This window comes from Hyla sarda, chromosome 5 (assembly GCF_029499605.1).
Source record: "Hyla sarda isolate aHylSar1 chromosome 5, aHylSar1.hap1, whole genome shotgun sequence".
NCBI classification, from domain to species: domain Eukaryota; kingdom Metazoa; phylum Chordata; class Amphibia; order Anura; family Hylidae; genus Hyla; species Hyla sarda.
In genome coordinates this window covers 330,558,971-330,583,538 of record NC_079193.1, presented here as the reverse complement: position 1 = coordinate 330,583,538, position 24,568 = coordinate 330,558,971, and the positions used below count along the sequence as shown (strand labels likewise).

The 24,568-nt window shown below is 41.1% G+C and overlaps 1 protein-coding gene across 7 annotated transcripts in view; it reads left to right on the top strand.

Moving 5' to 3' along the window:
- Positions 1 to 24,568, top strand: part of RGS22 (regulator of G protein signaling 22) — a 176,208-nt gene that overhangs the window by 72,779 nt on the left and 78,861 nt on the right. For 5 of the 7 annotated variants that reach the window (XM_056522382.1, XM_056522381.1, XM_056522384.1 and 2 more), the window contains 7 exons: positions 10,555 to 10,720; positions 12,306 to 12,438; positions 12,621 to 13,227; positions 14,076 to 14,237; positions 14,340 to 14,520; positions 15,567 to 15,706; positions 16,663 to 16,774. In XM_056522382.1, the coding sequence (XP_056378357.1) occupies positions 10,555 to 10,720; positions 12,306 to 12,438; positions 12,621 to 13,227; positions 14,076 to 14,237; positions 14,340 to 14,520; positions 15,567 to 15,706; positions 16,663 to 16,774 (1,501 nt within the window). The remainder of the gene's footprint in view (positions 1 to 10,554; positions 10,721 to 12,305; positions 12,439 to 12,620; positions 13,228 to 14,075; positions 14,238 to 14,339; positions 14,521 to 15,566; positions 15,707 to 16,662; positions 16,775 to 24,568) is intronic. The other 2 variants (XM_056522387.1, XM_056522386.1) reach the window with 1 other exon arrangement.

Here is a 24,568-nt window from a genome sequence, read left to right as displayed (position 1 = left end):
ATGATCACAATATATTTCGGTTTGTTTTTTTCCTTTTCTTTTAACATATTGTAAAAAAAGATATAAAAATGATTTAAAAAATAAAAATAATACATAAGGAGCAATTGAGTTTATTGTCTACAGACTGACTTGCAGACAACATTTGGTAGTGAGAAAGACCAGAATCCTGTAAAAAAAAAAAGGTTATATTTTTAAGTTTGATTTCTTTCAGTAACCACTGATAATCACATAAATATGACCACAATGCATCAGCAGAAGCTGTTAATGGATAAACTTTATAACATACTTTGTGGTTAGATACCTAATGTATCCAGGGTTATGGAAAACATCCCATTGTCTAACGGCTATAAAACTTAAGTGAAGCAGAGGGACTAATAAAATAGGGGTAGAGACAGGTTTAAAAGTATCAAGAGTAATGGAAGCAATGTGCATTAGGTTATTTAGAAACTATTAAAAAGTTGGTAGTTTACACTTTACTGAAAATTCAGGTCTTGAACTCAAAATCCAAGTAACAGGTTTAGATTTTTGGATTAATATAATAAAATAATACTTTGTATACTCACTGGACTGCTCTTTTAATCTTTAAAGGAGTACTCTGGCAAAAGTAAACGTTCCCCTATCCACAGGATAGGGGATAAGTAGCTGATCTCTGGGGGTTTGACCACTGGGACCCTTCTGCGATTTCCAGGACGGTACCCTGACTCTCTCAGTGAAGAACGCGTGTCATCTAACGGTAGACAGCACTCCCTCCATTGATTTCTATAAGAGCGCCGATGATGCCCGAGAGCTGTACTCGGGTCTTTTCAGCACTCCCATAAAGATGAATGGAGTGTGTGCCGCCTGCAGCACACGCTCCTCACTGAGCGCTGGGTCCTGTCCCGGAGAGCGTAGGGGTCCTAGCAGTCGAACCCCCCGTAATCAGCTACTTATCCTGTGGATAGGGGTTACATTGACTTTTTCTGGATTTCTCCTTTAAGGCCGGGTTCACATGGAAGAATGTGTAATTTTGCCTTAATCTCCTCCACGGACATTCTGCATTTCATGGAATCTGCTGCTCTGTTTACACAGCAGAATTTCAGCATCAACATCTGCCGCTAAAATCCTGATTCTGACATCCACAAAAACATTGAACATGTTCATTGTTTTTGCGGATTCTACAAAGAAATACATTGCCGGCTATGAGACGGTGCGTTTCTAAGTAGTCCCAGCACATGTTCTGCCCGCGCTCTGCTGTCTGTGTAATGCAGACATTACACAGTGTGAACATAACCTTAGGGTCACATTGTCAGATTTTTACGATTATAAGAGGCTGTATTGTATGCTCAGTGGTTAGCATTGTTGCAGTGCTGGGCTTAAATAATTGTTTTCCAAACAGTGTGTCTCCAACCAGTGGCGTAACTACAGAGGTTGCAACGGTCGCAAGCGCGACCGGGCCTCATAGTTAGGGGGGCCCTACGGGCCTCCTGCCACTTCACTTCATGCTGCTGCAGCAGATCGGGCACTCGGGCGCGGTCCTGTCGCTGCCAGCACATTTTTTTTAATGACATTTTCTATTGAATGGGCCCTTTAAAAATCAGGGCAGGGCTGGACAGGCCAGGGGCTGATGGGAGTAGATGAGCCCCACGCAGGCACGCACGTCTGCTCCAATTACCTGACCTGTCCCTGCCTCTGTCCCTGCGTGATCCCTGGCAGTAGCAATCCCCTGTGCAGCAGCAGAAGCAGCAGCCTCCACTGCCTCACATAGTGGCACCAATCCCCGGCTGGGTGAGTCAACTGGCAGGGGGGGGGGAGTGTTGAGGATATCAAGGACGAGGTGACGGGGGGGGGGGGGCTTAGTGGTAATGAGGAGATCATGAACGAATTGACATGCGGGGGGGATGGTTGGTGTGTGTGGGGTGAGTGTGCTCAGGGTTGAGGAGATCAAGGACGAAGTTCCGTGGGGAGGGGTGGATTGTGGAAGATTTTTTGAGGGTTATGGGGTGATGAGAACACCGAGGATGAGAGGGGGGGGTGTATGTATTTATGATGTGTATGCATGTATGATGTTTATGTATGTATTATGTGTATTTGTTTCATGTGTATATGATTGTGTGTGTATGTATGTATGTATGAAGCAGTGTATATGTATGTATGATGCGTGTATGTATGAAGTGTGTGCATATGTATGATGTGTGTATGAATGATAGATGTGTGTATGTATGATATATGTGTGTATGCATGATAGGTGTGTATGTATGATAGATGTGTGTGAATGATGTGTGTATGTATGATAGATTACACATCTATCGTACATACATCTATCATGCGTACATCTATCATACATACGTCTATCATACATACACACATCTGTCATACATACATCTATCATGCATACACACATCTATTATGCTCATGTCTATCATACATACACACATCTATCATGCATACACACATCCATCATAAATATGTCTATAATACATACACACATTTATCATACTCGCATACATCTATCATACATACATCAATCATAAACACATCTGTCATACATAAATACATATACTATACACCAATGCGGAGGGGTGGGGGGGGCAGGGGGTGAATGGGTATGGGTCGGTCTAGGGCAGCAAAAAACTAAAATACATCACTGATGGGTTGAGGAATATTGGTTTAGATTGTTTTCATATCTGCTCCATTGCTGCTATTGCACAACTACAACTCTTATCATGTTCTGACAGCCTTCTAGAGCAGGACATTGGGATCTGGGGAAGGGGGCAGAGGAGCATGGAGAGGACTTAGGGGTTGGGAGAGTGAAACACAGGAGTCTGGAGGAGGAGGACAGAGGGATCTGGGGGGGACAGAGGAGCCTGGAGGAGGAGGACACAGAGATCTGGGGGAGGACAGTGCAGGGGTGGGATTCAGCTGAAGAGACAGTGTGACAATTTCATTATGGGCACAGCGTGTGGCAGTATTATATTCAGAGGACGCAGTGTGGTGTAGTATTATATTTAGAGGGCACCATTTGTTGTAGTATATTTAGTGGGTACAGAGTGTGGCAGTTTTATATTCAGAGGGTACAGTGTGTGGCAGCAGGATATTTAGAGGGCGCAATGTGTGGTAGTATACTGTATAGTGTTGAGCCCGAATAATCGAAATGCTAATTTTTACTGCAAATATTGGCACTTCGTGATTTAGCAAATATTTAGAATACAGCGCTATACATTCATATTGACGAATATTAGGTTTTTTTTCTTCACAGTACACATCACAACAATGATGTGTACTATATAAAAAAAGTGATCATCCCTCCCTGCTTCCAGCTTGTTGTCCAAAGAAGGCTCCAATATTATTTACTGTGTGAGTCGGTGGGGAGCACGAATATTTCGTATATGCGAATATCGGCACTTCCAGAGGACACTGATCCCTCCATTTTTTTTAGTTTTCGAAAGGGTAGGTTAGTTTAGCTGATGGGTTCTAGTGTAGGGTATAGTGTTGGTTAGTTGAAAGATATAATCGCTCATGTGCACTATACAAATTTCATTACGATTTTTGCATGGAAAAAGTGAACGAACATAGCGAATATGCGAATTTCACTAACATAGGATGAATATTCGTCCATATATTTGCAAAATATAGCAAATTCGAATATGGCCCCTGCCGCTCATCACTAGTAGTATATTCAGTGGTTACAGTGTGTGGCAGTGTTCTGTTCAGGGGTTACAGTGTGTGACAGTATTATATTCAGGGTACAGTGTGTGGCAGTATTCAGGGGGTAGAGTGTGTGGCATTATTATATTTAAGTATAGTGTCTACCAGGGTTATATTCAGGGGGCGCAGTATGTGGCAGGGTTATAATGATGATTTTCATCATACAGAGGATGAGGATCTGCAAACAAAGTGAGGAGCCAATGATGTCCAGGCATCAAACTCTGCAGAGAAGATGTAACTGGAAGAAGACCTGGTGTCTGGACCAGATAAAGAAGAAAAGGAAAGACATCAGAGCAGATGTCACTCAGGTCACTGATATCATTGTGTATTCTTCTGTATGTCCCATCAGAGCTGTAGTCACTTGTAAGTTCTGCAGTGATGATGGATAAAACTGTACCCCAATCTGTGGCTCTGCAAATGCCTAAGGCTCTCCAGACATGATGGCAGTTTTAGTTTTACAACAGCTGGAGAGTCACTTGAACTGAGGTGATTGGTGAGGGTCCCAGTAGTCTGGACCCCACTGAAAAAATTGGCTGCTTATTCTAAAATGCCCAGGCCTATTTTTGGTACCAGTCTTGCCCCTGCATATGGGGGGTAGGGGGCCCCGAGGCAATTTTTCGCATCGGAGCCCTGTGGTTTCTAGCTACGCCCCTGTCTCTAGTTACTGTTACAAAATTTCAACTCCCAGCATCCCCAGATAGCCTTGTATGCTCAGTGGTAAGCATTGTTGCTTTTCAGTACTGGGCTTAAAGCAAATCTGTCATCAGTATCACCCGCACTAACCTGTCATACAGGCTTGTAAAGGAATAGAGAGGGCGCTACCTAGCGCATTACCACCAAAAACCAGGGTGAACAGAGGTAATTACAATGCTCACCCAGAATGTTACACTCGCCAAGTGTAACAATGGAAAATAACTTGTGTGTAAGTATGCCGGCAGCCGGTCCACCGATGCACAAAGAAAACAAGGAGCCTCCAAGGAGGTGGCGGACATCAGGAGGCGCTGGACACACTCGGAGGGTAAAATCAACTTTAATCACCCATCATGCAACGCGTTTCACAGATTATCTGCTTCATCAGGCATTGCCTGATGAAGCAGATAATCTGTGAAACGCATTGCATGATGGGTGATTAAACTTGATTTTACCCTCCGAGTGTGTCCAGCGCCTCCTGATGTCTGCCACCTCCTTGGAGGCTCCTTGTTTTCTTTATACAGGCTTGTAGTCCAGGTGATACTGATCAAAATGATACTTACAATGTCGGGAACGGCCCAGCCGTTGCGCCGTTATCACTGTTTTTCTTTTTTATGTAAATAGGTCCCTGGGGCATGGGCGGAGTTCAGACCGAAGCTCCGGGCACCCTGCGTGATCTTCTGCAGGGGATGCGCTCTACCCGGCTCATCAATATGCACGGCCTCACTCCCTGGACGCATGCGCCGCTACCAGAATACACCCGGAAGCGGCGTCAGTTTCAGCCTCATGAGGCTGAAACTGATGTTGTTTCTGGGTGTACTCTGGGAGCGGCGCATGCGCCGTGGTGAAAACCTGCTGCAAGAGCAGGGAGGGAGGCCGTGCACATTGATGAGCCGGGCGAAGCACCCGCCCAGCAGAAGATCACGTGGGGTGCCCTGAGCTCCGGTCCTAGCTCCGCCCATGCCCCAAGGACCTCATTTACATAAAAAGAAAGACAGCGATTACGGCGTAACGGCTGGACCATTCAGGACATTGTAAGTATCATTTTGATCAGTATCCCCCGCACTAAAATCCTGTATGACAGGTTAGTGCAGGTGATACTGATGACAGATTTCCTTTAAATCAGCCTTCAGCCGTCTGGGCATGCTGAGAGTTGTAGTTTTGCAACAGCTAAACCCTGCCAGGGGTAACATCTGCATGGTAATGGGTGTTCTCCCTGCATTTGCATGGGTTTTCTCAAGCTACACCAGTTTCCTCCCAGCCTAAGGCTGGAATTCCACTGAGGATTTTCACGCAAAAATTTGGGGAAAAAAGTGCCCATTTTGCCACACTGCGTTTTTTCTGCGAATAAACACAGAGTCCAGATGTTAGCTGCAAGTCAATAGTAAACTGCAAAATGCCAGATCCACTTGGCGTTTTTCAGTGTGGCGTTTTTTTAATCCTTTGGGCTATTTTGGGCTCAGAGGCTGGTTTTTAAAAACGCCCTCCAAATCCTAGTTTGACGTTTTTATCTGGAAAATCTTCTATGGAAGTAAAAAACCGGCTAGAAAAATGCCATGTGGGTTTTAACTTTGGCGTTTATGTATGCTTTTTTTAATTCTTTTTTGGACTTTAGCGATCCAAAAAAGTGATGGAGATACCTTTTTTAATAAAATTTCGTAGGGTACCATAAAAAAAATTAATAAAATAGATACAGTAGTGATGGAAAAAATTGTATTTAACGAAATGTATCTTTTTTATAATGAAATTTTTAGTAATTTTTAAATAGGGATCAATTTATGTGTGTAGGCAGGGCACAAAAAATGTAGCAGACAATAATAAAAATGTAGTGTGTGTGTGTTTTTCACTTTTTATTGTTTGTTTTTTAAATTGTTTAGGTAGTACTAATACTCCCAGCATGGAACACACTGTTCCATGATGGGAGTAGTCGTACCTGGACTAATTGACAGATCGCTCCAGGTCTGTTGCGATCCTGCATAATGTATAGATGCGGTTGGCTGCTCTTCTATGGTCCCCTGCACTTCCGTATATATACACCTATTAATATTTCCCACAGAGAGCTGTGATTTGCCGTATGGTTCTAGCCAATCACAGCTCTCTGTGGGAAATATGAATAGGTGTGTATGTATACGGCAGTGCAGGGGACCATAGAAGAGCGGCTGGCCGCATCTATATATTATACAGGAGGATAACTCCGGGAATCAGGAGTGACATCCGCTGTGATCTTTCCTTAAGGCGTACCCGTCAGATCCAACCAAAAAATATATTTTTTAAATATATCACTCTAACCACCACCTAATCCTGACCATGTACATATAATTTTTATGTGTCTAGCACCTTTTATTTATTTTTTTATTACACTTTTAATTTAGCTCACCAGTCTGAATTCCTCTCAAAGGGAGGGGGCGTGGCCTCACTGTGCAGGTCTCCGCCCCCTGCCTCAGTATGCTGTCTGCTCACATCTCCTCTAGCAATAGCAAAACTACAACTCCCAGCTTGTCCTCACTGACAGTAGCGGGACACAAGCTGACAGTGGGAGGATTTTTCCTCCAGCTGTGAGCCCTGTGCTCACAGCTGTCAATCAAGGAAGTGTGTCCATGACATAGGTGATGATGCATGGACACAGCAGGACTAGTATGTGTCCAAGCGGGCAGGGGAGCCCTATGCATTTTTTTCCATAACAAAATAAATAAATATAAAAAAACACATAGGGTTCCCCGTATTTTTATTCACAGCCAGATACCAACCAAGCAGCAACAGGCTGACGTTACCAGGGTGGGCTAGGACCATTGTTACCGGCCCTTCCCAGCCTAAATAACACCAGCGTGTTATCGCCTATGCCCAGGAGCACCATTTTTGATGCTCCGGGCCTGTTGGTATTCTTCCCGACACCCCTGTGGTGGTGGGTACAAGGGTAATAATTGGGGGTTAGCGCTAGCTGTTTTTGGGGCTAACGCTAAGCCCCCAAAAAAGCTTAGTAATGGATTCCGTCAATAAGACAGCCTCCACTAATAAGCCTAAAAATTCCAAACAAATTGGAAAAAAAAATTTATTTTAAAAAACACTCCCCCACAGCCCTCATTAGCCATTTTATTAAAAGAAAAAAAAATCCAGTTCATTCGCCATAATCCATCGAATCCTCTTTAATCCTCTGCATACATGGATCTGAAACGAGAATAAAAAATGGGTTAGGACATTTTTGGCACTCTCTGCTGGGGAGAGCGCCCATAATGCAATGTCTTCCCAAACAGGGAGCCTCCAATTGGTGCAAAACTTCAACTACCAGCATGCCCAGACAGCCTTTGGTCGTTTAGCAAGAGCTGGAGTCTCCCTGTCTGGGAAGACACTGCCAGAAGGGTCTGTTCATTCACATTATACAAAATGTGAACACAATGTGAACAGAGCCTCACAACCTTACCAGCCTGGCTCCCGTCTGTAGCTCTGCCCCTAATGACATCATCACTAGGGGGCGGGGCTACACTGACCCAGCCGGGACTGGAGGGAGGTAAGGGGACTTCTTCATCTTCTGTATACACTATATACAGCTACCTATAGTTATATATCCTGTATACCGCACAAAAGGACTATAGGAGCAGGGAGTCCTGTCAGTATAGTAATGGGATTCCTGGCTCCTGTATAGTATACACTGGTACACTATGCACCCCTGTATACTATATGGCCGGGGGTGGTGAGTAGTGATGCTGTACATCATTCCTCATCTACTTACACTCTGTGGACCAGGCGCTCAGCATCCGACCCACAAAGTGGTACCTGAAAAAACTGCCATAGGGGACAAAACTGGCCTTTTCCACACACCAGGAAAAACGTCAGAAAAAACACCAGAAAAACTGGTGGCAGTTTTTGCTGGTGGGAATCCTAGCAGTAGAATCCTACAGTAGAATCCTAGCCGAATAGAAAAAAATGCTTATTTCCTATTTAACCTCTTAAGGACTTAGGGAGTACCTGTACGCCCTAAGCCCGGTGTGAAAATCGGGGTCACGCCGTGACCCCACATCACACCGGGTCGGTCCCGGCTGCTAACGATAGCCGGGACCCTGGGCTAACAGCGCGCGGCATCGATCGTTGTGCCGTGCACTGTTAACCCTTCAGACGCGGCGATCAAATTTGGTCGCCGTGTCTGAAAACGAAAGTAAACGGTTCCCGACAGCTCAGTCGGGCTGATCGGAACATCGCGAAAAAATCGCAATGTTCCAATCAGCTGGGACACAGGCGAAGGTCTGCTTAACTCTCTCCGCGGCGTCCGATCGGGGATTGATTGCTCCAAGCCTGAGCTACAGGCTTGAGCAATCGGGCCCCTATCTGACTGATCCCTGCAAAGCTATGGCTTTGCAGGGATCAGCATAGGAGATCAGTGTGTGCAGTGTTATAGGTCCCTATGGGAGCTATAGCACTGCAGAAAAAAAGTGAAAAAAAAAAAAAGTTAACAAAGGTCATTTAACCCCTCCCCTATTAAAAGTTTGAATCACCCCCCTTTTCCCATAAAAAAAAACCCTGTGTAAATAAAAATAAAAATAAACATATGTGGTATCGCCACGTGCGAAAATGTCCAAACTATAAAAATATATCATTAATTAAATTGCACGGTCAATGTTCCAAAAATTCCAAAGTCCAAAATAGTGTATTTTTGGTCACTTTTTATATCATGAAAAAATGAATAAAAAGCGATCAAAAAGTCAGATCAATATAAATATGGTACCGCTAAAACCTTCAGAACACGGCGCAAAAAATGAACCCTCATACCGGCCCATACGCGGAAAAATAAAAAAGTTATAGGGGTCAGAAGATGACAATTTTAAACATATAAATTTTCCTGCATGTAGTTATGATTTTTTTCCAAAGTACGACAATATCCAACCTATACGAGTAGGGTATCATTTTAACCGTATGGACCTACAGAATAAAGAAAAGGTGTTATTTTTACCGAAAAATGCACTGCGTAGAAAAGGAAGCCCCCAAAATTTACTAAATGCAATTTTTTGTTCAATTTTGTCGCACAATGATTTTTTTTCTTTCCGTTTCGCCGTGGATTCTTTGGTAAAATTACTAATGTCACTGCAAAGAAGAATTGGTGGCGCAAAAAATAAGCCCTAATATGGATTTTTAGGTGCAAAAATGAAAGCGTTATGATTTTTAGAAGGTGATGAGGAAAAAATTAAAATGCAAAAATGGAAAAACGCTGAGTCCTTAAGGGGTTAAAGAAAAGGAAATATAAAGAATATATATTAAAGCCTTTTAAAAAGGCCTCTGAATATGAAAGAAGCAATCTGATTGGTTACTATGAGCAACTGCACCTCTCTTCCTCTACACAGGTTTTGATAAATTTCCTTCATAGTATTTTAGTCAATATTTTTTGTCAAAATCAGGAGTGAAACTTAGAGAAAAACTGTGGGGGACATTTATCATTGTTGTCTTTCGAAATTGAGTTTTAAAGTCATTTTTTTTTTTTTTTTTTGCTTATGTGCGAGACATTTATCATACTATCAAGGGGGGGTTGATAAATTTGGCGTACATCCGCAAAGAAACAATAAATCATTTCACACCATTTTGTACAATTTCTCCTCTCCTCTGCGACTTTTCTGCAGATGCGACTTTTTGTGAGACTTTTTAAAGTGCTGTCCACAGGCAGGCTTGTAATCTGACCTGGCTTAGGCTTGCGACTTTTTTTATGCCTATGTGTGACATTCGCAGTTCATAAATTTGTTCATAAATTCACCACTGCAAAGTGATAACTGAAAGTTTCTTAGGTAAGGCTACATTCACACTACTGTTGCGCCTCGTTAATAAGGGCTGTCAAACTCTCATTTTTTTATTTTTTGGGAGTTTGACGGCCGTCATTTTGATAGAATAGTTTTCAGGAGAATATTGGGAGAAAAAGATGGTGCAAGCACTATTTTATCTCCCGCTATTCCCCCCGGCGGTCCTGACGGCCGTCACACTACCAGGTCATAGGGAAGTGTGAAAGGGGCCTATGACTGAAACTTTCTGCGTACCCACAAAAGCTCTAAATGCAATGATAAATCCCCCCATCTAAACAATTATCTGTGTTTTTGACCCACTTCTTATTTATGACACAAATACTGATGAAAATACTGACAATAAGCTGACTAAACATGCTATGTGTGAATGCATTCTTACATGTTTTTCCTTTGGTAATTCCAGACTTGCTAAGTTGTTGTCCCAGGTGAGGGTGAATAATGCAGGAGTGAGTCTAGAGATAGATCCACATTACCAGCCCTGGACACTCAAAAGAGTCATAGCTGCTTCCCCATCCCCTACGACTGAGAATGAGGAGACTATGAAGAGGTTTTTTGTTACACTTGGACAGGTAAAACCTTTACATAAGTGGTGCACTTTGAACACTCTATCATGCGCACCATCCTAGTCCTAGAGCTCCATCTGTTTCATTCCAGCACAGCTGTATCCATCAGCTTCATTTCTGTAACTGGGCCAGTCTGACCCCAAAAAAATATCATAGTTTTAAATATGTCAGGGGAAGTAGTCTGTTGTTGGTTAGGTGACTACTCAATGACATCATCACCTACCAGATTCCTCTTGTAGCTTACAGAACACTCCCCACCAGTTCTATGTGTACGTGGCTGTAATTTCTATGGGATCTGAATGTGTTCACAATTTGCGTTGTTGCAGCTTTTTGTGGCTTTTTTTGCAGCGATTTTAATGCAATTTGTGAAATTCTCAGCAAAAAGGCAGCCAAAATTCTGTAAAAACACAATGAGTGAACACAGCCCGAAGGTTTCTTTTTACAACCTGTCAATTGTGATTATAGGTCAAATTTCTCTTCATGGCAATGTTTCTATAAAAATGTTTTTACTTTGAATAAGAAAAAGCATCAATACCGCAAAAAATGTGAACTGACAACAACACACTTAGCATCCAGCCTGATCAGGTTTGGCTAATTAACTGAACGGCAGTGCTGAGACTCCACCTTCTCTCTCTGCAAAGCCAGTAGTCTTATCGAAAGGCAGCATTTCAGTGGGGAAATACAAATGAATATGCCTGGAAACCCGTGCCTACCATATCAGCTAAAACAGGTAAGCACAAAGGGGGAGTTTTATCAAAACCTGTCCAGAGGGAAAGTTGTGGAGGTGTCTATAGCAACCAATCAGATCACTTCTTTCATTTTTAAGATGCCTTTTCAAAAATGAAAGAAGCGATCTGATTGGTTGCTATAGGCAACTGGTCAACTTTTCCTCTGGACAGATTTTGATAAATCTCCCTCAAAGTGTACATAAGAACCTCAACATTATTCTCTAATAATATCCTATGTTCCACTATATAACCAACAAATAATTATAATGTCTTTAGTTTATAGAGGGAGAAGACTTTAGTGTATTGTCTGCAGGTTGCTATCCTATTCTTCTGATAGTTGGAAATGTCACCTTTGAGATAATCATGGCATATCTTGATTATACTGTATATACTATAAATGTCTTTTCAGACTCTTTAACACAGGCCAATAATCCGCTGAATGAGCATTGTTGAGAAGTCTTATTCTGGATAATCGGCCCATGGGAATGGGCCAGCGAGGACCAATGAACAAGCTTGTTCATCGGCTGATTGTTTTTTGTTTTCCGATTTAAATGATCATTATTGACCACACATAGCTTTGTTATATATGTATTATATGTTGATGTACATGCATAATATAAGGCATATATATTTATGTTATTACTGCAGTCTGTTAGGCTTTTTAGTCCTATAGATTATTTCTAATTTTTCATACCTCACATCTTCTTGTTTTCTGATTTCCTGTATTTCACTTTGTGCGTGGAACCAGATAGTTGAGCTTCCTTTCTTTCCTTTTTAGTTTGGTATCTCCTAGTAGGAGAGAATTCTTGTCCGTCTTTTTAACTTTCTACCTCCGTAAGCTATTTGTTTCTCCACTTTCATAGATCTATACATGTGTTCTACAGGCTTCTTTAACACAGACAAAAGAATGGTTTACCATTGCAAAACAAAGTGCAACTATTGATACCACAAATTCAGTATCTGGATTGATGACTTGGGGTGACGATCGTAGTCAAGGTAAATACAGTATTTATCATCTTTGTCTCTCAGTACATATAGAAAACATTAGTAAATACTATTTTATTTCCACAGCACTTAAACAGACCAATGTGTCTCCATTACAGGGAAATGTGCCTGAGTACTTTATGTGCTTCTAGTTAGTGATTAACGTTTTTTATTTATTTTTTTTTTTTACAAAGTTCTTCAAAGTATCTCAAGTCACCAAAAACCCAAACTTCTCGACTCCAATAAGAATTTTGGTAAATCTCAGAGGGACAGTAAGAAAACGCAGGATACATGGGAGAAGGAGGAATATCCGGTATCTATTGCGCCTTCCCCTACTCCGAGCCCAATAAGACTTTATGTTGAGCAGAAACAAGACCAAAAACCAGAAGACACCAATCCAGTGTTTCCAACGATGGATGATTTTGCTTTTTATTATGTTGATCGTGTTGTGAATTCTGTAGTCTCCAAGATGAATGGTAACATTATGAAGAAAAGTGTTGATAAGGTGGATATCTTTGACTTGTCTCAGGTGACCATCCAAAAAGTAGCTAGTACCAGGGCCTCATCCATCTCCTCTGAAGTGTCCATTGAGGAAGAGCTTGATGTCTCTGATTTAGACGATGATGAACAGGACAGTCTGAATGATTCCCACTATAAGCAGGAGTATTCCCAAATCCGAAGCCATAAGGAGTTTGAAAAATTTAAGTCCTTTATTAAGGGAACTTCGGGAGAAAAACTTTTTTTGCTGTGGATGGAAATTGAGAGGCTGAAATCTATCAATGACATAAAGAGAAAACAGAGGTGACTTTAATATATATTCTTTATATTTCTTATTCTTTAAATAGGAAACAAAAACATTTTTATTATTAGGCGAGGATAATACAGCCTATTGTCTGTTTTTCTGTATACAAAAACATAGTCAACTATTTGAGAGAGAAAAATTTGTTTTTTTTTGCAAAGGGTTCTGCTGTAAAATTCCCCTAATCCAGCATTCAGTGGTCTAGAGATCCTTAATTCTGTAGTGACGCAGGTCCAGAGCAGTGGGGTATGGGTCCAATGTAGCACCTGAGCCCTGAATAGGAAAAAATTTACATGCATGTATGTATTTATAATTATATATAATGTCAAGAAGTCCCCAATAATTTCTTGTAATCTAAAATGCACCAGATTCTTAAAGTTATACTGTACATATAAAAATATGTTAACCTTCACATTCCTTATATATAATTAAACTCAGATGCCCACTGGTTGCTCCTTGTGAGCTATCTTGCCCATTCTACTTCTATTACCTTCACTTGGCAATTCTTGTATCTCAGCAATGTTGCTCAGTTGGTGTTACCTGAAAGAAGAAACATTCAGGTAACAGGTATTATTCCCAATGTAAATTGAATGAATACAGGAAAACTTCCAGCTCCAAAATTTGTAAAATTATCAATCTTTATTGAAGATCTTGTATAAACACATTGTTGGTAGAGCTGATGTGTTTCGGCCAGTTACCTGTCCTTAATCATGGCTCAAAAACACAATAGCCTTTGCAAGACATAATACAAGCAATGTATAAAAAGAGTGCATAGGCACCCATAAAAAATGTCAGACAGTTGTTACCAAAATGTACTTGATTTAAGGGAAAGTTGTTTTTTTCATTTAAGCCACCTTAACAAGATGAAAAAACTATATATGATGGTAACAGGTGACCAATACCTTCAGGCAGAGGTTCTGGCAAGATTGAACCTTCTAGACACAAATCAATGGCATGAAAATCATCTACTAAGTGTCCAGGCTGAAATAGCTAAACCACTGCTTCTGTACTGGTAAGAATAGAAAATGGCGCAAACATTACTCATCCCTTTTCTATATAATTTATTGTTCTTAATTCTTGTTTCACAAGTTAAGTATTTGCATTTATTTTTAAGGGGCCCTAGATTTTGCTTGTCCAGTTCTGTACAGGCCAATAAAGTTGGTGCTGATCTCAGAGTGCGCTACGACCGCCAACTGAGGCCAAAGAGAGACGCTGACCCTTTTGCACAGACGATAACCCTGCTACCTCTTAGACCGAAGTCTTGTATGCCAAGAATTGCCACCACAAGTTCACCAGTAAGTGCCCTAACATATTCCAATTTTCTGTCCAGTAATCTGATATCACATACTTATTGATAGCATTCAGAGTCCAAATGGCTGCTCCCTTGGCTTTGACAGTACAGTACAGGCAGCATGTATATCTGGACAATGGATACAGCTTATGTGATGTCATGTGATGTCATGCTTTTCTACTGAAATTACTGTAGAAGATGGCTAGAAAATTACATTTTTACATTCCTAGAGCAAAATGTAGCTTTCAAGAACACAAATGTTGGCTACACAAGACACTATAAATGGCCTTATAGGAGAACACACGGTCGACCGCGATTTTAGGTGCGTTGGGAAAACCGCATACGGGGCAAAAATGAGCCGACCAGAGTCAGCGTTTCACTCCGGTCAGCTGATTGAAAGGAATTACATACGGGACTGCGCACGGGAGCGCAAGTTTTCAGCTCCCCCTGCCGTATGCGGTCCCGTATGGGACAAAACGTAGTGTGAACCCAGCCTTATTGAGCAGGAGAAGCTGAGCAGATTAATGTACAGTTTAGATTTAGTAGAATTGTCCATGGAATTGTATTTATCCCAGCTTCCTATGGCAATAAACCATAATTGTTTCATAATTTTGGTGTACAGTATTGGTGCAAAAAATATGTATATATATAATATATATATACACAGCATCTTACGTAAGTGAGTAATATTTGATTATCTTTTCATGTGACAACACTGAAGAAATTTACAAATTTATACGAGTCTAAAGATGAACAATATTTGAGTGATAAATCTGCCCTAGTTTATTTTGGTAAAAGATGAGGTGGGTGTTTCTAATACGGGGAGAAGAGAATGGTAAGAATAGTCTCCATAGGAATGATATGCAGTAGGTTACCTCTATGAGGATAATCCTATTTTACTAAACAGAAACACAGATTGAGAAAACAATACAGGATGAGTGCAGTGCTGAGTGTGCTGTAAAGTATGTAGGTGTCCACAAATAATGTGAAATAAACTGTGCATTAGCTAGTTGTACTGTATTTTCTAATATGCTAATTTTTATTTTACAGGTGAATGAGAATAGTCAAGCATATCCAAAAATTATTAAAAGTGCTTCTTCCCCTAGATTGTCTGGGAGTCTGATTTCTGCAAAATTATCGCAACGGAAAAGACAAATAAGGAGCTTACCTGCAAGTGCACCACTAAACAGGTTAAAGAGAATGTGCCATCAGAGAATGACTATGTATGTTATTTTCCATTTAACATTCTATATTTCAAAATCCTGAAATTAAGCAGTATACAGTCTTGCCACTAGGGCTAAAACTAAGTCATGTCTTCCAGTTCTGTACAGATCATTTCCCAATAATGCTCTTCTTATCATCGCAGACAGGAGTACAGTTACTAACAGCTCAGCCTCCCCCTCTTTCTCATTAGAATGACCTTTACAAAGGTCACCAAGCATGCCAATACACCTTTCCCATTCACATCAATGGTACAGCTTCAGGCTGTTGTTGTTTATGTTTATGGGGCTTGCTGTAAAGTATATCACTAAGTGCTGTGAAAAACAGCTCAGGCAAGATGGCGGCCTCCATAATAATGTATAAAAAAAATGAAATAACATTTTTTTTACAGAAAGAGATTAAACTCTGTCTAATCAGTAAAAAAAAATCTCTCGGGGATACATTCCCTTTAAATACAATGGCCAGTTGTCTCTATGGAGCAATAATGGCTTTATTCTTGAAGCATAGAAACACATGTCTCAGAAATGATGAGGGGAATTTACTGTTGTTTGCTGAGTGTCCAACATGCCAACCTCATTGTGCAAGGTATATTGTTATGTGTAATTTACTATTTTTGCCCCTGCCAATGTGAAAAATGCTGGTGCTATATAAAGAAGTATAACTATTATAATACTAAAAATAAATATTGCACCTACAACACATTATGTTGTGGGTGCAATAAATAAATATGCTTTGTGAACATACCAGCTACAGATAGTTGCACACTTTATACATTGCATAGGCATTAATACGAAGATACCAGTTACCCGGTATAACAGTATGGCTAAAAACATTGATGCATTCATAAAAATGTTAGATCTAGTTAGACCCTGATATATGTCACAGATTATTTTATTGGGAATAATTTTGTATATTTCTTAATTAGATCACAAAATAGACCCAAGAGCTCAAGACCAGCAACTGCACATACAACGGTGTTCAAGGGAAAAGCGCGGTTAGAATCATGTCGCAGTGGTATGGAAGAAGATGCCCTATCAGTAAGTACACACTTCCTACAATATGTTCTTTCTATGCGCGAAACAATTTCAGCGGCGGAATTGTCCGCCACTGAAATTCCGCAGTGTGAACGGGTCTCGCGGAGACCCATTCACACTAATGTTAAGTTCACACCGCGGAATTTCGTGGGAATTCCGTAGTGTGAACATACCCAAATTTGGCTGAAAAACTGCAGTGGCAGTTTAAAAAAAAAAAAAACTCCAGAAAAAGCTGTGTGAAAACCTAGCCTTATACATGGCTGTGTATCATTAATGGGTTGTGCATAGACAATTTAAGATTTTCCTATCCTTGGTGAAGGAAAATATAGATTTTATTGAAGACAAGACGCGAGTATCATGCTTTTAGATCTTCATTTACTGATCAGCAGCAAAAGCATATTATGAACAAAATACAAGAAAAAACTTAGTAGGCACAGGTATGGTGTAGCCAAACATGCTACAGGTATTAACCAATCAATGCACAGTAACAGATATAATAGTGACAGTTAATCTAATATCTTCCTTCTTCTTTTGAGCGAAGATGAACAGTCTATTCAAAGTTAGGATCGTGGTAAGACAGCTGGAACCTGAAGAGTATCTCCAATAAGTTCGGTATCCGCAGGAAGGTGTGAATTTAGAAGGTAATGTTTTCAAACGCAGATAAATATGATGCACATCCAGTAATTGAGGAACTTTTCATCAGGAATATGGAAATTCCGCTAAGTATCTTCTTAAGTGGCTGTGAATACAAAATATTAAGAAGTGAAAGGGATGGGTTCATTGGGAGGGATGATACTCGCGTCTTGTCTTTAATAAAATCTATATTTTCCTTCACCAAGGATAGGAAAATCTTCAATTTTATGTAAATACAAGACGCTCCTATCATGCTAGTTTAAAGCTAAATATGTAAATCTTATATAACAATAAATCTATTATAACAATGTCATAGAAACGTGAATCTGGTCTGAAATAGAATGTTTTGAATGTAGAGTCAGAGGACCAATTAGCCGCTTTGATGATGTCAGAAAGGGAAGCACCTGATTGAAATAATTTAGTTGCTACGGCCCCTCTAGTAGAGTGGGATCCAAAGGTAGAGGTATCGATGCCTGCCATAGTCATAGTCAATTTAACCCATCTGGCCAAAGTGGTGGAAGAGACCGGTTTATGGGGTTTACAGAAGGAAATAAGAAGTTGTGAAGATGATGGGGATCGAAGAGATTCCGTTCTAGATTCATATGCCGGTAAGCAACGAACTACACATAGTTTGTGTTGATGAGGGAAAGAAGGATAGAAGACAGAATGTAAATTAGTTTTGGTGCGGCGATAGACCGTAAATACAACTCCCTCTGGAGAATATTGTCTTCTAGAAACATCAAGGGCTCTAACATCCGATATCCGTTTGATGGAAATAAGACATAAAAGAACTGTTAGTTTAAAAGAAAGTAGTTTAAGAGGTAATGAATCGTTGTCCTCCCAGGAAAGAAAAAGATTCAAGAGAATATTCACATCCCAAGTAGAGTTATACTTAGGTAAAGGAGGGCGTCTATAGCGTATACCTTTTAGAAGTTTACATACTAGAGGATGACGTCAAATGGGGATAGAGTCAATAAGAGGATGGTTAGCTGAAATGGTAGATCGGTAAAGATTGATAGTTCTATAGGCTTTACCAGAATCAAAGGAGTCTGAAAGAAAATTCAGGATGTCCGAAAGAGAGGTTTGCAAGGGATCCAAACCCCGTTGAGAGCACCAATGAATCCAAATTTTCCAGGCTGATCTGTAAGCAGATCTGGTTCCTGGAGCCCAAGCGTCTGAGAGTAATTCTCTAGTTGTGCTCGAAAGTGAAGATGATGTTCTGGTATGCCGGAAATGAGGCAAGCTAATAAGATTAGTTGATCTGATAATACTAGAGGATGAAAGTTGCCTAAGGGATCTTGAAGGATATTCGGAATGGATGGTAGGATTCGTGGATAATCTGTTAGAAGTTGAAGTAATTGGGGAAACCACGATTGGGTTGGCCACCAAGGAACAATTAAAACCATAGTAGATTTCCGGATAGAAGTATAAGGAGGACTCGAGGGATTAGGTTGAAGGGAGGAAACGAGTAAAGAATTTTCTGTGGCCAATGTTGGAGGAATGCATCTATGCCTAGAACCTCTGGATCTGGTCTCCAACTGAAAAACTGAGGGATCTGACAGCTCAGTCGAGAAGCGAACATGTCTAGATGACAAGGACCCCATAAATGGTTGATTTCCAGAAAAATGGAAGGAAGAAGTTTCCAATCGCCGGTTGAGTTGGATATGCCAGGTAGGTATTCTGCTTTCAACGTAATATGTCTGTCTAGACAAAAATGCCCAAAATCTTTGGCAATTTCCGCAAGGTCTTTTGAAGTTGTACCACCCAGGTGATTTATGTATTGGACTGCCGAGATATTGTCCATGCGAAGTAGTACACAACAGTGAGAGGAATCCTTCACAAAGCTCTTTAGTGCGAAGGACCCAGCTAAAAGTTCTAAGCAATTGATATGAAGCTGGGATTCGGAAGGAGACCATTTCCCTCCAGTAGAGAGGGAACCGCAACGCGCTCCCCAACCCCAAAGACTTGCGTCTGATTCTATGACAATATCCGGATTTGGATTGAAGATTGTTCTTCCATTCCAGGTCTGGATGTGAGATAGCCACCAAAGAAGTTCTTCTTTGGCGTCTGAAGAGAGGCGAATCTCGTCTGAGTATCCCAGGCCTTCTCTCAAATGACGAATTTTTAGTCATTGTAGGGCTCGATAATGGAGAGGGGCTGGAAATACAGCTTGAATGGAAGCTGAAAGAAGACCCACTATCCGAGCTATGGTACGGAGAGAAATAAGATCTTTGCGAAGGATTTGGCGAATTTCTTTCCGAATAGTTTTGAGTTTCTTCTGAGGAAGACTCAGAGTGGATGATCGAGTATTGATCATGAAACCCAAGAACTCCAGTTCCTGGGATGGTAGGAGAATGGATTTTTTGAAGTTGATTAGAAAACCCAGATTGGAAAGAAGGGATAGAGTCCAATCTCTGTGGGTTAGAAGAAGATTTTTGGATTGAGCCATGATGAGAATGTCGTCCAGATAAATAATGAGACGAACACCTCGGCTTCTGAGTAGAGCAATTATAGGCTTCAGAAGTTTTGTGAAGCACCATGGGGCTGATGAGAGTCCGAAGGGGAGGCATGTGAATTGCCATTTTTGAGTGTTCCAAAGAAATTGGAGGAAGATTTGAGAGGATGGGTGAATCGGGACTGTTAGGTAAGCATCCTTTAGGTCTATCTTGACTAACCAGTCGTCTTTTAGTAGAATATCTCTCAGAAGATGGATGCCTTCCATCTTGAAGTGTCTGTACACAACAAAGTTGTTGAGTAGTTTTAAGTTGATCACGGGTCTGTGACCTCCGTCTTTCTTTTGTACTAGAAATAGATTGCTGAGAAAACCTGGGGAATTTAGGGGAACAGGTATAATTGCTTTCTTTGCAATGAGTTCCGTTACTTCTAGATTGATCAGATCTAGGTCTGTAGTTGAAAAATGGATTGGATGGGGTAGAGAGTGTTGTACAGGAGGAGAGAGAAACTCTATTTGGAAACCTGATACTGTATCCAGGATCCAAGAGTCTGACGTAATTGTAGTCCAGTTTGTTAAAAAATGTGTGAGTCTCCCTCCTAATGGAAGGTTGTGGGAGTAAATGGGAAGACTTACCTGTAGTTGGTTTAGCACGCTGGATTCCACGTTGTCCTCTTGGGTGCCAGGGTCTTGCCCGGTAGGGGAAGAACGGTGTGGGATTGGCTGGTTGGGTAGTATATGATGGCTGGTAAGGTTGGTACTGATCTTGAAAGGAGCCACTTGACTGTTGTCTAGTGGGGAGATAGCGGCCGGAAGAGCGGCTCCTTCCTTTCCCGGCCCTACCAAAAACCCTATTGGAAAAAACTTTTTTCAACGATGTTTGAGCTTTGTTGATGGACGAAAAGAGTCCAACGTATTTGCCCATTTGATTAATAAAATCTTCCCCAAAGAGCATCCCCTCTGTGGGGTGAGTAGGTTCATTGGATGCTAAGTTCGTTAATTGGGGGTCGATCCTCATTAGAACAGAGCGTTTACGCTCAGTGTAAAGGGCCGCATTTGCGTTGCCCAAAAAACATACAGCACGTTGTGCCCAACCTTTTAGAACTTCCACTTCAACTGGTTTGTTGGAGATAGAAGATTCTTCTACCATGTCTAAAATCTTTGATAAGGGACCGAGAATATCCAGGAGTTTGTCCTGACAGGACTTAAAACTCCTATCAATACCTTTTTTTAGGATTTTTCCCTGTTTTCATCAAAAATTTATTCAGAACTGGATCCAGTTCTGGAGTTATTGAAGATAAATGGGGGAGTGTAGGGCGAGGACACTCTGCCTTCAGTTTACTGCGAGTGACCTTATCCATGCCCTTGTTAACTCTAATAGAGAGGAACTTGGCAACTATGGGGTTAGGTAGCCATTCCCCAGATCTGGGGTGCTGGATGAGGGCTGGGTCAAAAGAGGAAAGATCTGATTCCTCCAAAGGGTCATCCTCCTGATAATCAGGGTCATCATTTATTTCACCGCTTTCTTGTGACAGGTAGTCAAAAGAGTCAACAATTTCCTCAGCCTGAGAATCTGAAGAATCATCAGAATTCGGTTCTGTAAAAGAATTTGGTTTATTTCTTTTAGCGGTCTTATGAGCCCTACTTACAGATACTTCCTCTTGGGCAGAGGGTAACGTGTGCGGCTTTGAAGCGCATTTATCGTGACCTATGATAGGTCTGTCTTTTAACCCCTTAACGACGCAGGACGTATATTTACGTCCTGCGCCGGCTCCCGCGATATGAAGCGGGATCGCGCCGCGATCCCGCATCATATCGCATGGGTCCCGGCGCTAATCAACGGCCGGGACCCGCGGCTAATACCACACATCGCTGATCGCGGCGATGTGCGGTATTAACCCTTTAGAAGCGGCGGTCAAAGCTGACCGCCGCTTCTAAAGTGAAACTGAAAGTATCCCGGCTGCTCAGTCGGGCTGTTCGGGACCGCCGCGGTGAAATCGCGGCGTCCCGAACAGCTGACCGGACACCGGGAGGGCTCTTACCTGCCTCCTCGGTGTCCGATCGACGAATGACTGCTCCGTGCCTGAGATCCAGGCAGGAGCAGTCAAGCGTCGATAATGCTGATCACAGGCGTGTTAATCCACGCCTGTGATCAGGATGAAAGATCAGTGTGTGCAGTGTTATAGGTCCCTATGGGACCTATAACACTGCAAAAAAAAAGTTAAAAAAAAGTGTTAATAAAGGTCATTTAACCCCTTCCCTAATAAAAGTTTGAATCACCCCCCTTTTCCCATAAGAAAAATAAAACAGTGTAAAAAAAAATAAAAATAAACATATGTGGTATCGCCGCGTGCGTAAATGTCCGAACTATAAAAATATATCATTAATTAAGCCGTACGGTCAATGGCGTACGCGCAAAAAAATTCCAAAGTCCAAAAAAGCGTATTTTGGTAACTTTTTATAACATTAAAAAATGAATAAAAAGTGATCAAAAAGTCAGATCAAAACAAAAATCATACCAATAAAAACTTCAGATCACGGCGCAAAAAATGAGTCCTCATACCGCCACGTACGTGGAAAAATAATAAAGTTATAGGGGTCAGAAGGTGACATTTTTAAATGTATAAATTTTCCTGCATGTAGTTATGATTTTTTCCAGAAGTGCGACAAAATCAAACCTATATAAGTAGGGTATCATTTTAACCGTATGGACCTACAGAATAATGATAAGGTGTAATTTTTACCGAAATATGCACTGCGTAGAAACGGAAGCCCCCAAAAGTTACAAAATGGCGTTTTTTTTCGATTTTGTCGCACAATGATTTTTTTTCCGTTTCGCCGTGCATTTTTGGGTAAAATGACTAATGTCACTGCAAAGTAGAATTGGCGACGAAAAAAATAAGCCATAATATGGATTTTTAGGTGGAAAATTGAAAGGGTTATGATTTTTTAAAGGTAAGGAGGAAAAAACGAAAGTGCAAAAACGGAAAAACCCTGAGTCCTTAAGGGGTTAATTTATCTTGGCGACCTCCTTTACATTGTTTTTTAGGAGGGGGAGCAGTGCCGTCATGTGTGTGTCGTTTTTTGGAAGTAGCCTTTTTGGGGACATTAAACCCTTTAGCTAAATCCGCCACTGAAGTTTCTGGTGTGAAATAAAGATCACCAGGTGTTTTGGGATTAGAGGTGGAGGGGTGGGCCAGTGCCAGAGAAATAGATTTCTGTATACTATCTTGCAAAACAATAACTGCAGATAACATGGCACTCTGTACTGATCTGGCCACTGAATTATCCACCAGATTCTGGAGGTGGTCATTGTTATTAGCCTCAATATTAGCTGATTGAGCTTCAGAGGTCTCCATGAGTAAATATTAAGATTTTATAAAACTCAGGTATTGACAGAAAATATTGGGAAAAAAGAACAGTATCTGTTTAAATGTTTAAACAGAATAATGTATTATTAATATATATATGCTATGAGGTAATTCTAAGCAAAATAGGCAGAAATGATTTGCTTTTATAAAAGCAATTTGGTATTTCTGCCACAAGGTGTCAGTAGGTACTCAGTAATGCTGGGACAGAGTACAAATTAATTACAGAGTAACTAATTAGTAAACCAATCACCGTGTGGTAGAGGAGGAGCAACAGGGAGGCAGTACTGCGTCTCTGAGGGAACCTGACGGAGTGACAGGATTCCTGCCCAACAGCAGGTGAGGACCACTCTGCTGAAGTATCGCGAGACTTCCGGGAGCTGAGAGAAAATGGCGGCGATGGCGCAGAAGAAAAGAAAATGGCGAAGCGCAGGGGAAGAAATATCGGAGAAGAAAGCCTGGATTGGGAACTGGAGGTATCGGTAAGGTGAGGTAAGTATACAGTGAGAGAAAATATTGAGTTTACGCTGACGAACTAGGAAGGAATGTAATATATATGAAGCGGGAAATACCGGGACCCCAGTATAATGACAATATACCGAATAATTGGAAATAAAGAGGTGGGGAAATTATATCAACGTATTATAAAGAAAAAATAATAATGGAATAGCAGACCATATATAGGTAAGGGAGTTAAAGTAATATGTATGCAATACTAGAAACAAATTAAATAAATAAATAAATGGGTTAATTAATTAAATAAATAAATGGTGACAATATATATCAATTAAAGAAATATGGATATTTAAGGAAAAAATACTGTAGAGACAATGACTTATCTGTTAACAGCTGCTGAGCAGCAAAAGAAGAAGGAAGATATTAGATTAACTGTCACTATTATATCTGTTACTGTGCATTGATTGGTTAATACCTGTAGCATGTTTGGCTACACCATACCTGTGCCTACTAAGTTTTTTCTTGTATTTTGTTCATAATATGCTTTTGCTGCTGATCAGTAAATGAAGATCTAAAAGCATGATAGGAGCATCTTGTATTTACATAAAATTTGATTATATTCCCCAGAATTAAGAGGCCCTTATGTACCACGGAGGTAGATGGATTACTCCGGAGATGGAAGCAGGCTCGGAGGTAGATGGATCTGCTCCGGAGAAAGGTAAAGCCTTGTGGAGGGCCTCTCGGCGTCTGACGTCAGCGGAACAGGTAAGTGTAGACATCAGACGCCGAGAGGCCCTCCACAAGGCTTTACCTTTCTCCGGAGCAGATCCATCTACCTCCGAGCCTGCTTTTATCTCTGGAGTAATCCATCTACCTCCGTGACCGGTG